The 12,337-nt window shown below is 38.5% G+C and overlaps 1 protein-coding gene across 1 annotated transcript in view; it reads right to left on the bottom strand.

Moving 5' to 3' along the window:
• Window positions 1–4,556: 4,556 nt before the first annotated feature.
• Window positions 4,557–12,337, bottom strand: part of AIG1 (androgen induced 1) — an 82,407-nt gene continuing 74,626 nt past the window's right edge. Inside the window, exon 6 of the mRNA XM_026705604.2 lies at window positions 4,557–5,332. Coding sequence (XP_026561389.1) covers window positions 5,295–5,332 — 38 coding nt within the window. The 3' untranslated portion in view covers window positions 4,557–5,294. The remainder of the gene's footprint in view (window positions 5,333–12,337) is intronic.

A 12,337-nucleotide genomic window follows, 5' to 3' on the forward strand; every position in this document is an offset into this window, starting at 1 on the left:
AGACCCCTGAGACCCAGAGGATCCCTCTCTTCTGAAAGAGGACCTACAGGCATATGGAGCAGCCTTGAAACTGGAGCGCCTTGTCAGAGAGGGGGGGTATTTCTTCTTGTTCCTGGTCTCCACCAGGTGGAGCTCTAAGACCTTCCCAAACAATTTATCCCCTTTTGTGGGGGAAGATGCCACTTTCCACTTCTGTTGCCCATCAGCTTGCCAGTTCTTAAGCCAGATCATTCTGCGGGCTGCTATCGAAGTGGTGATGGCCTTAAGAGGAAAACCTGGCACTGTTTAGGGTTGCATCCAGCGTGAATTCAGCAGCAGCCACTAGTTTGTGAATGTCTTCGTGTACCCCGAATCTAAGGCGGGAACCGTGTCCTGAAGCTGGTGTCACCACCTTAAGGAAGACCTCATAAAGGAGGCACCTGAAGCAGCCTTCACCGCCCAGGAAGGCGCCAGATGGGTACGTTGGAGGGATTGCTCGATCCTCTTGTCCTCCGCCTTCAATGCCTCTACTGGAATAGCATAGTTCGAAGAGGAAGAAATCAAAGCTGCCACTGGGCCATCCACAGATGATACCTGCAAAGTTCAGGTTCCATAGTAAAGAAGTGGCATTCATTGGCTGATAGCATGGCAGATATTCCCAGGGATTCTATTTGTTTCTTGATGACATTCAAGAATAATCTAGGAACTGGAACCATTTCAGACCTAACTGTAGGTTCATCAAATAATTGGTCTGGGGGGGTGCACTGCCCCTTCCACTTCTCCAACATCAGCTCCTGGCCCCAACTGGGCCCTCTTCCTGCACTATTGTTTAAACAATAATGGTCGGAACTTTCGAGCATCAAATATACCTGTGAATGAAGGTCTTTCTAGAGCCATTTCTTCATCAACAGAAAAGTCTAACTCCCTTTTATCATCTTCAGATGTCTTATAGGTAAGGCTATGTATGGAAGGGTCAGGACAGTTCCTGTACCTTAAGGATTCTCTGCTTCACCCATGAAAGGACCCTTCTATATCTCAGTATTCTGATACCACTGATTCAGGCCTTTTCATTACCTGGAGAACTTATACCATCCCCCTTATCAGTAAGGCCCCATCCAAAATAACAACTGGTCTTTTGACCTGTAAACTAGCAAAGCAAGCCTGTACAGGCAACTGCTGGGCTGCAGCCATGCCCTGCCGGTCACACAGAAAATTCTAGGACATGCATACAGCTCTACAGGTGCCCACACAATCACCTCAGTGTTGGAGCTGCAAACGCAACACTGGCAACATGGTCAATTGCGCCCTCAGCTGGGGGCTATCCTGCAGCCTCTTCACTGCCCGTGGCTGCACCCCCCCAGCTGGGACCAGGCCGATTGCCCAATCTAGTGGCTGCTTTGCGCTGCTGCAAAGCCTTCCCTTGAGCTGATTGCTTCTTGAGCCGCTGCTGCAAGCTGCTATGCTGTGCCCTTAGCAGGCTGATCGCCTGGAGTCGAACCACATAGCTGCAGCTCCATGCACTAGGGCTTCTACCCCAGCACGATCCCCAAGCCCTGGGGGCCAAAAAGCCTCACTCACTTGGCTGCAAGCTTCTCCAAGCCTCTGCAGTTTAAAAGTTTTTTTCCTTTGATTTTTAAGGCTCCACTTATAATTCAAGTGGAGTTCCGCAATTCACGTCCTGTCCTGGCTGGACTGAGTCAAAAACTGGGGCATGGCCAAGGTGAAAGGCGGAGCAATAGTTTTCACACAGACTCAGTCCACCAGAGCAGGAACTGATATTACCCAATCTATCCAGACTTTTGTAGCCACAGACAGGAAAACATCATTGTTTTGCTACCATTGTCCAATACTTTCCCTCTTAAAATAAAAAATAAACTATTCTGAACCAGTTTTTAAAATAAGAAAAAGGTCCAGTTTATAAACAAAAATAGATCTTTTGAAATTTGTATCTAGTTCATTCATAATTCTTTACTTTGTACCAGCTTTTTTGTAATCTTAATACTGAAAATGTTCCCAAGTGACTTGCTATTAAATTTACTGAGATTATAGCTGTAATCTGTCTTTTTGTTGAAGAGGGGGACACTGGTGGCCACCCCTCCCACTTATCAGATAGAGCTACATGTAACTGGCTATTTGTACATCCTTTGGTCAGCTGTGGCACACTAAGGATCTCTCCTCACATTATTCTTATCAGCAAAATAAACATGAGACTTCAGGCCAGTAATAAGAATTCACATTGTAGTTTCTAGGCATCAGTCATTTTCTTGGAAACAAGAAGTAGGAAGTGATAGCTTCAAAGGAAGGAGTGATGTTACTACAAGAACTCAGAGGATACACTTAGTTAATGAATAAAACAGTGAGAAATACAGACTTAAAGTTCCAGCAGCAAAAAAAGTGAATTATGTAAGCCTTGCCATATGAACATGCTTGAGTACTATTAACAAAACTGCAGGCATTTATTTTTTATCAAGCTAAATTTACATAGCTGACATTGAAACCTTAATTTACATTGTACCAGTGAAGTGTTTAAATCCCTTGAATTTATAGCATCTGTAAATAGTTCCTAATAAACAATATGTGATTCAACTGAGTTCTTTTAGCCATTTTTGCAAATAGTAAATGTATTCATGAATCACTTATCATGGAACAAGCCCCAATACAGCATTCTGATCTCTCTCACTTAGACATAAACAGGATTACATCATAAATTCCTCACTTGTATGAGAAAAACTGTACTATGGTACATAATATTTGGTTACTCTTCGTATTAAGGCTTTTCCATTAACTGTACCAACCCTTCATTTTGGTATACAAGATGCTTTTCCATCTTGTTGAGTGTTACCTGCCTCTTCCTTCATTTTTGCCTTTAAAAACATGCATTTCAAAGTTGCCCTTTCTGGCTATTTCCTATTATTTCAGGATGTTATGTTTCAGGACTTTTTAAGTTCTTTTCTAGTTCACCTTGGATTTTGTTTAGATCTATTGTTGCTAAATATTTTTCTAGTCCAAGAGGCCTAGGACAATCATACCAATGATTTACTAGGATCTTTTCAGGGGATGCCCTTAGATCGGGGTGTCAAACTCAAGGCCCAGGGGCTGGATCTGGCCTGGGGGGTGCTTTGATCTGGCCTGCAGGCTACCCTGGAAACAGTGAAAGACTGGTCCATGGTGCCTCTGCCAGCGAAAACTCGTGAGGGTTGCACGTGGCCCTTCCAAGTTCCATTTTCGCTGGCAGAGGGTTGTAGGAGGCTGTTCCAGCTGAAAACTGAGCTCGCAAGGGCCACACGTGCCCCCCACAGAGCTCTGTTTTAGCTGGTAGAGGGCTGCATGATGCCATCGCACTCGAAAATGGAGCTTGGGAGGCCATTTTTGCTGGCAGAGCGTTTGGGCCACCACAGGCGCCCCCCCCGACACGAGTAATGTCAGGCTGGCCATGCCGACCCTGACCACGCCCAGCCCGGCCCCTCGAGCTCAAACACAACCCTGATGTAATCCTTACTGAAACTGAATTAGAAACCCCTGCCTTAGAGGAAAAATCATGATACTGTAATAGGAAGTTTTGTTGGCAAATGTGATTGTTTATCAGAGTTACCACCACTTTACTCGCTATTGCCACGCCAAATTGTAATGGTCTCATCAGAATTTTCCACAAAATTTCCTTGGCAAGTAAAACACATACACAGGTAGTCCATGACTTATGACCACAATCAAGCCCAAAATTTCTATTGCTAAGTGGCAGTTGTTAAGTGAATTTTGCCCCATTTTATGACCTTTCCTGCCACAGTTGTTAAGTGAATCACTGCAGTTGATAAGTTAGTAGCAAGGTTAAGTGAATCTGGCCTTCCCATTGACTTTGCTCGTCAAAAGGTCGCAAAAGGTGATCATATAACTTTGGGCCACTACAGCTGTCATAAATATGAGTCAGTTGCCAAGCGGCTGAATTTTAATCATGTGACTGGGATGCTGCAATGGTTGTAGGCATGAAAAATGGTCATAAGTCACTTTTTCCAGTACTGTTGAAACTTTGAACATCACTACGTGAACTGTTGTTAAGTTGAGGACTACCAGTACTTTCAAATGTTACATTCAAATGTTACATACACACACAAGTACTTGTGTGTTGGAAGCTATCTGTTTCAAAACTGTGAAGTTACTAATACTAATTTGAATCAACATGCAGTCTATTTCAAGAACAATACTTCTGGCACGATTGGAACATTTCAGTCGACTTTCTAGTGTACAACGCTATAGCAGGCCTCCCAAAATTTTGTATTGTACTGTTTATTTCTCACATTGCATGCTCATTGCTCCCTCTGTCGTTCTGAATCATTTGGGCACCATAACCAGTCCTAATTCAGTTGTTCCCATTAGATGCATCTCTATTCCAGTTTTCTTTGTGTAATATGGATTATAAACCAAGTTATAAATAACTATTAAATAGCAGTATCCCATGAGTTATTTTTCGTTTAGGAAAAGTTTTAATGACAAAAAGCCTCATGGGAATGAACCTCATCATTTCTTGATGTGGTGGGAGCTCATCATGATACCTGAATAGAGAAAAGCATTTGGCCATCAGGTAACGGGAGAGAGGAATATGTTCTTTATTAATATGCAAGAAATTATATACAATTGTTTCAATTACAGATGATTTTTTCAGACGATATGATTGGTATCATGAGTTAAACCAACTCCTTGTCTTGAAGAAGTTGTATTATTCTTCAATGAATTATTTAAAAAGAGGTTCTGAAAAATGAAGGATGCTCCCTTTTTGTTTTATATTTCTCAGAGGGATCCTTCACTGACCTTTCTTTCTTCATAAATACCTCACAGACAATCCCCAAACCTGAATGCCCTATGCTTCAGGTACATCCCACTGTATCCAGATGTACTGGTAGCAACTCAAAATTCTTTGATTCATAATCAACAGTCCTGAATTTGTTCAAAGGGGCTTATCCATCCTTTCACAGATGCAGCTTTATGATTTAACCCAAATGATTCAAGTTTGACTTTTCTAATATTTTCAAGTCTAAGACAAAATAGATCTTCCTTAATTCGGAAAGACACACACACACACACACACATTCCCTCTGTGTATAAATAATGTTATATTTAGCACATGAGGTATACCTGTTCCACAATTCCTCCAATGTTGTAGCAAAGGTATCAAGAAGATTATAAAATCAACATCCCGTTTTAAAAAACAAAGTATTTTGAATGCACTGTTAATATAAATGGCCTCTTTGAAATTTCTTTTGATGTTATGAGATGCTGTTCGTATAGCAGCAGGTCTTCTATTTTCTTCTTTTATGTTGTGTTCAGTCTGATTTAGATTTTCCCTTTCCTTCTTCTATACCTGATCACACACAGGAAAAAAGAAAAACACCAGGTTTTGAAATGCTCATGTAAACAAGAAAGTGAATATTTTAATTTTTCTTCTGCATAATTTGTTTTTAATTTACTGGTCTTCCCAATAGATGAGAAGAGCTGTGTTAGTCTATGGTAAACAAATATCAGGAGAAGTCTGATAGTTCATTTAGAGTAACATATTTCATTAAAAGGTATGAGCTTTTTACAGCTCACTTTATCAAATCAAGTTGTTGATCTAAAAAGGTGCCTACCAAGACTCTGATTTTTGAATGTTAACAAAATTCAAAGGTTCCAACCAAATAAAAAATTCAACTACTTTTATTGATACATTTCAATAAAAATATTTCTTTCATACAGGTGAAACTCAAAAAAATTAGAATATCGTGCAAAAGTTCATTTATTTCAGTAATGCAACTTAAAAGGTGAAATTAATATATGAGATAAGACTCATTACATGCAAAGCAAGATAGTTCAAGCCATGATTTGTCATAATTGTGATGATGATGGCTTACAGCTCATGAAAACCCCAAATCCACAATCTCAGAAAATTAGAATATTACATGCAATCAATAAAACAAGGATTGTACATAGAACAATATCGGACCTCTGAAAAGTATAACCATGCATATGTGCTCAGTACTTGGTTTGGGTCCCTTTTGCAGCAATTACTGCCTCAATGTGGCGTGGTATGGAAGCTATCAGCCTGTGGCACTGCTGAGGTGTTATGGATGGCCAGGATGCTTCAATAGCGGCCTTCAGCTCTTCTGCATTGTTTGGTCTCATGACTCTCTCTTGGCAATGCCCCATAGATTCTTTATGGGGTTCAGGTCAGGCGAGTTTGCTGGCCAATCAAGCACAGTAATCAAACGGTCATTGAACCAGGTTTTGGTGCTTTTGGCAGTGTGGGCAGGTGCCAAGTCCTTGTGGAAAATGAAATCAGCATCCCCATAAAGCTCATCTGCAGAAGGAAGCATGAAGTGCTCCAATATCTCCTGGTAGACGGCTGCATTGACCCTGGACTTAATGAAGCACAGTGGACCAACACCAGCAGATGACATGGCTCCCCAAATCAACATAGACTGTGGAAACTTCACACTGGACTTCAAGCATCCTGCAGTGTGTGCCTCTCCGTTCTTCCTCCAGGCTCTGGGTCCTTGGTTTCCAAATGAGATGCAAAAGTTGCTCTCATCAGAAAAGAGGACTTTGGACCACTGAGCAACAGACCAGGTCTGTTTTTCTTTAGCCCAAATAAAACACTTTTGACGTTGTTTGTTGTTCAAGAGCGGCTTGACAAGAGGAATCACTTGAGACTTTCAAGAAGAGATTGGACTGCCATTTGTCAGAAATGGTATAGGGTCTCCCGCTTGGGTGGGGGGTTGGACTAGATCAGTGGTCACCAACTGGTGGGCCACGATCCACTAGTGAGTGGGCCTTGAGAAAATTTTGGTGGGCCATAGAGAAATCTCATCCCCAGAGCACCCCTCCAAGCAATTAACCCAGGCTGCGCAGAAACACAAGGCTGTGCTGACCACATGGCCCGCAGGAATGCTCCCCACACACTCACTCCTTACCCAGCAAACTTGCCTGTTAAAATTGCTATTTTTCCTTTTTCCGACCATCATCTATTCTGCTGTGCTGGGAGATTTAGATTAGCTAGGAAGCAGGAAATGGTTGGATTTCTTGCTTTCTACCTAGTCTTTAGATCTTCGGCTCTGCTTCCCTTAGGATTGAAGTTTTGCTTGCAAGCAAATTCAGTGCAGACTCAAGGCAAACAAATCTGAGAGACTGAGCTAGCCGATGGCAGATAGATAGATCACTGAATGATTCTGTGACCAACTCAATCTACCTGCTTTGCCTGATTTGGGGTAAAAATTGCTTTTTTCATATAAAAAATTCAATATTTATATATATGGTGTGTTGTGAATTAATTTTGTGAGTTTGCTAGCAAATTTTATGAATTTGCTTGCAAGCAAATTTTATGTGACAGATTGAGCTAGCCAATGGCAGATAGATAGATTTCTGAATGAATCTGTGATTCTGTGAGCAACTCAATCTGCCTGCCTGCTGTGCCTGATTTTGGGTAAAAGTTGCTCTTTTTTTAAAACAAATTCAATATTTATATAAATATATTTACATACAAGCCATACCCAGCCAGTCACATGACCACCAAGCCACACCCACAAATAAGGCCACGCCCACAGAACCAGTTAGTGGTCCCTGGGATCTAAAATTATGAGTTTGGTGGTCCCTGAGGTCCAAAAGGTTGGTGACCCCTGGACTAGATGACCTACAAGGTCCCTTCCAACTCTGATTATCTGTTATCTGTTATCTGAATATGGCATTTGAAGCCCATGTCCAGGATCCGTCTGTGTGTGGTGACTCTTGAAGCACTAACTCCAGCCTCAGTCCACTCCTTGGGAAAGTCCCCAACACTTTGAATGGCCTTTTCTGACAATCTTCTCCAGGCTGCGGTCATCCCTGCTGCTTGTGCACCTTTTTCTTCCACACTTGTCCCTTCCACATAACTTTCTATTAATGTGCTTTGATACAGCACTTTGGGAACATCCAACTTCATTTGCAATTACCTTTTGAGGCTTTCTCTCCTTATGGAGGGTGTCAATGATGGTTTTCTGCACAACTGTCAAGTTAGCAGTCTTTCCCATGATTGTGATTCCTACTGAACCAGACTGAGAGACCCTTTAAAGGCTCAGGAACCCTTTGCAGGTGTTATGGCTTAATTAGCTTATTAGAGTGGGACACTTTGAGCCTAGAATATTGAATCTTTTCACAATATTTGAATTTTCTGAGATTGTGGATTTGGGGTTTTCATGAGCTGTGAGCCATAATCATCTCAATTATGACACATTACAGCTTGAACTATCTTGCTTTGCATGTAATGAGTCTATCACATATATTAGTTTCACCTTTTAAGTTGCATTACTGAAATAAATGAACTTTTGCATGATATTCTAATTTTTTGAGTTTCACCTGTATATTAACCTGCATCCCTTTGAAATGCAGGGAAGTATTAACCTGACCCATTTTGAGGTACAATGGTAAGAATTAGAATGGTTCATTTGTGAACAAGCTACAAGCTACATTTTGAACAAGCTACATTTTATTCAGATTTTAAAAATTAACAATTTACTTTTCTAAAAAGTAAAAAAGTAATGTTTTTTATCTTATAAAAAGATATTTCTTTATATCTTATCATATACAATTAACAAACAATAAGTACATTTTCTGCTATTCTTTTAAGTTAGAATACTACAACATACTTTTATCTGCAAGTAAACATTCAGCAAATAGTTGATGTAGTTTAATCCTTGATCCGAATAGTCTACCATTTCAGGGCTTCTTGCTAACTCTAAAAAAGTTTATTCAGGAGGCTTTCTCTGAAATAAATATGTATTGAAATGCAACTACACTATGAAGCCAAATTCATTTTGATACTGCTATTCTTTTGACTTTTTTGGGGAGCGGTATAATTTTACTGTGTTGGAAAATCCCAATAATTATAAAAATGATCACCCAGACTAGTGGCTGCCATTGTTATACCATAGTATGCAAGGAAATATGACCCTTTCGTTACCCTTTTAATTGCTAGCTGTGGAGAGCTGACTACCTTAAAATTCTAAGAAATTATGGGCTCTTTTCAAAGATGTTCATATTCTGGTTTTGATTATAGCAGGAGTACAAGGGAATCTGATAGTAATGAAATACACAATACAGAAACAATTGAGGTTGGTTAAAACCAAAGTTTAAGACTTCCGGTTTGAGCTTCTTTGGCGACGGACCAAAATCCGTGATCGTGCATGGTTTCGATTCATGCTCGCCGCTGGAGCACCCCGAGTCAGCTGGATTCGGGGCTAAGCCATGCCACAGAGGTGGCGAAGAGTGGGGAGACCACCAGAAGGGTTGAGGAGAGCCGCATCTCTCCTCCTCAGCTGGCCATTACTCCCTTTCCTGAAGGCGGTTGCAGCGGTAGTCAGAAATGGCCACCTCAAAGAAGAAGAAAAGAATGTGCAGGAGGAAGATAAGAAGAGAAAGTTTGGTTGACCGGGTTAAACTGAAAAAGCAACAATGTAAGGTACCCTGGAATTTGAACTATGAAAAATAACATTGTTCCCAAAGAAGACTTTGAAGCAGTGAAGGGGAGAGGGAAGGGAAAGGATTTGTCTTTTTTTTTTCTTCCTTTCCTTATACTGACAGCTAAGAGATTTGAGTAAGAAATTGACAAAAATCCACTTTGACATCAACAGGCATTTAAGCTGAAAATAAAATATCAAAGGGATAACAAAGACTTTTGGATAGTCAAAAACTCTTTAAAGCAAGAAAGGAGAGAAAAAGAATAAAAGGGCGAGATCTGGAAAAATGGAGGAGACTGCCTGGAACTAAAAGGAACCTACAGTGAAACTTTAACAAGATTCCTAAAAGATACATTTTAACTGAAACTTTGTAACAAAATAATAGAACCCCAGGAAGAGAAAGTGGAAAAAAGAAGCAAGAAGAAACAGCTTTGGATTATTTGGATTACTTGGTGATTTTTTGATTTTTGGCTATTGGATTTAAATGACTAAAATCAATCAGGTGGTTGTTTAAAAGTGTTTAAAATGGCATCACTTTTAGAAGAACTGAAAATGGAACTTAAAAAACAGAAAGAAGATGCACAAGAAGGAAGAGGCTTCGTTATTTCAATTTTTAGAGATGGAGATCTGGAACTATGACAGACAACAAGAAACACTTGTAGAACAAGAAGGTTGGGACAAAGAAGAAGCCATCTTTAATGATCAAGTAATTTTATGTGGGGAAAAAAAGGAAAGGGGGGAAAAGTGAAAAGTTTAAGATTTGAAAAAACAACCAAAAAAAAGAATAGTTTGAAATATAATTACAATATTAGGAAGCAACAGAAGAGAGGATCACAGAAGAGAGAATTAGAAGTAGAGAGACAAGGGGGCAAAAAGGGGAGGGAGAAGAAGAGTGGGAAGAAGGAAAGGAAAAGAAGTTATAAAAGACAGAAACAAGATATAGAGAAACAGGGAAAAGGTATAAGGATTGAAAGTATAAGCCTATTTTAGAGATAATGAGTGAAAATTTAATTGAAAAAGGGTTTCTGCAAAGGTACATAAGATAGTATTGTTATATTAGAAATAGAAATAATTTTAGAAAATATGAAACAATGTATGATTAAAAAGATGGATAAAACACTTGTTGTAATGCAGTGGAATGTTTTAATAAATAAATGAAATAAAGTGAATGAGAGAATGAAATTAGGAAAGGATGGGAACATTTTAATTATTAATGATTTGAAAAAAAGAATTAATTATTGAAAGTTTATAAGTGTTCACAAGGAAGTATGATATTCAGTTGAAAAGAAATGTTAAAGATGTTAAGATTCTAACTAATATTAATTATAGAATTGAACTGAAATGGAATGAGTGTTTTATTTACTATTGTCTTATATATATAATTTTTTTAAAGAACATAGTGTGTATTTTAAGAATCTACCAAGCAGAATTCGATTGGAAGTTATGTACTATATTGAATGTTATAATTTTAAAGGCATAAATTGAAGTTTAAATAAGAGTTGAATGGATAAAATTAAAAGATATAAAGGTGTCATACTCCAATTAATAACTACAGGGGAAAATTTGTCCAATGAGAAAAGATAATATGAAATTGAAACAGGACAGACAAAAGTATAAATATAATGATTGGAAAGACATTGAAACTTAGAAAAAGATATATAATTGAATTTAGATAGATAATTAAAAATAAAGTTGAGAAAACCAAGGGAGGGCAAAAATTATGGACAAAATATTAAAACAGTAATAAGATATGGAATAGAACACAAAGATGAATATGAAATTGAGTTTGTATCTGTATGAAGAAGTGATAGCCCGGGATCATGCTATTCTCAAAAAAAGATGTTTTATTTGTATTATGTTTTTGTGAAAACCCAAATAAAATTTATATTAAAAAAAAACCCCAAAAGTTTAAATACAGTGAGCTGTGTATTGCTGACAAATTCAAAACAGTCAAAATGCAGTCAAAGGTTTAAGAAAAAAAACAATGGCATGGTTCTAGGAAGGTCTTTTGGCTTTGGCTACAGTGGTGCCAATTTCTGGTCTTCTGTTTCCTTTGCTGCTGGAGGAACATTTTCTACTGGGTGGTTTAAATATCCACAATTTTATTTGCCTGTTATAAAAAGGTCATTTAAGCTTTGTTGAAAAATATTTCATTGCTGATGGATCCAATGTTCAAAATCCTAGCATCCAGGCATATGAATCAAATCTGGACTACAGAAAAGGGCTTTCCCCCTCATGTTAGTGGTTTGCCTTGGAAAAATCAACTGCAATTTATTTATTCTGTTCTGGTATTTAAACATAACTCTGATTAAGAATTAAGAATTTCCATTTGTGGAATTCTTATTTTTGTCATCTCGTTTCCTACATCTGGCATGTATACACTGCATTATGTTAAGATATGTCAGGAACTCACAAAGTATTTAAAAAACTATCTGACATTTATATTTCTGAACCTTCTTTCTGGGTGATCTGCAAGAAGATATTGATGAATATTTTCCATATATTTCACATCATTCCCCAAAAATAATACAGTTAATACAAAGTTAATACAGTTAAACAGCCTCTTTATTGATGCAATGAAGACCCTGCTTAACTGAATGTATTCATGGGCACATTCATGTCATTTTATTAGCAACAATATAAAGATTGTTTGATTCTGTCTTCCTCTTGCTTACTTAGACAAATTATTCCCTACTACTTCATGGAAGTCTTCTATCAATCATGTTTGCCTTCTTAAGCCCAGCATGTATACACTGCATTATGTTAAGATATGTCAGGAACTCACAAAGTATTTAAAAAACTTTGCCTACCTCTTTTATAATTACAATCAACCCAAATAAACCAATGTTTATATTTGCTTTTGAGATCTTCAGAACATGCTTAACTAGCTGATGAAAAGGTGA

Source organism: Pseudonaja textilis, chromosome 1 (assembly GCF_049901715.1).
Source record: "Pseudonaja textilis isolate UNSWEBS1 chromosome 1, rPseTex1.2, whole genome shotgun sequence".
Classification (NCBI taxonomy): domain Eukaryota; kingdom Metazoa; phylum Chordata; class Lepidosauria; order Squamata; family Elapidae; genus Pseudonaja; species Pseudonaja textilis.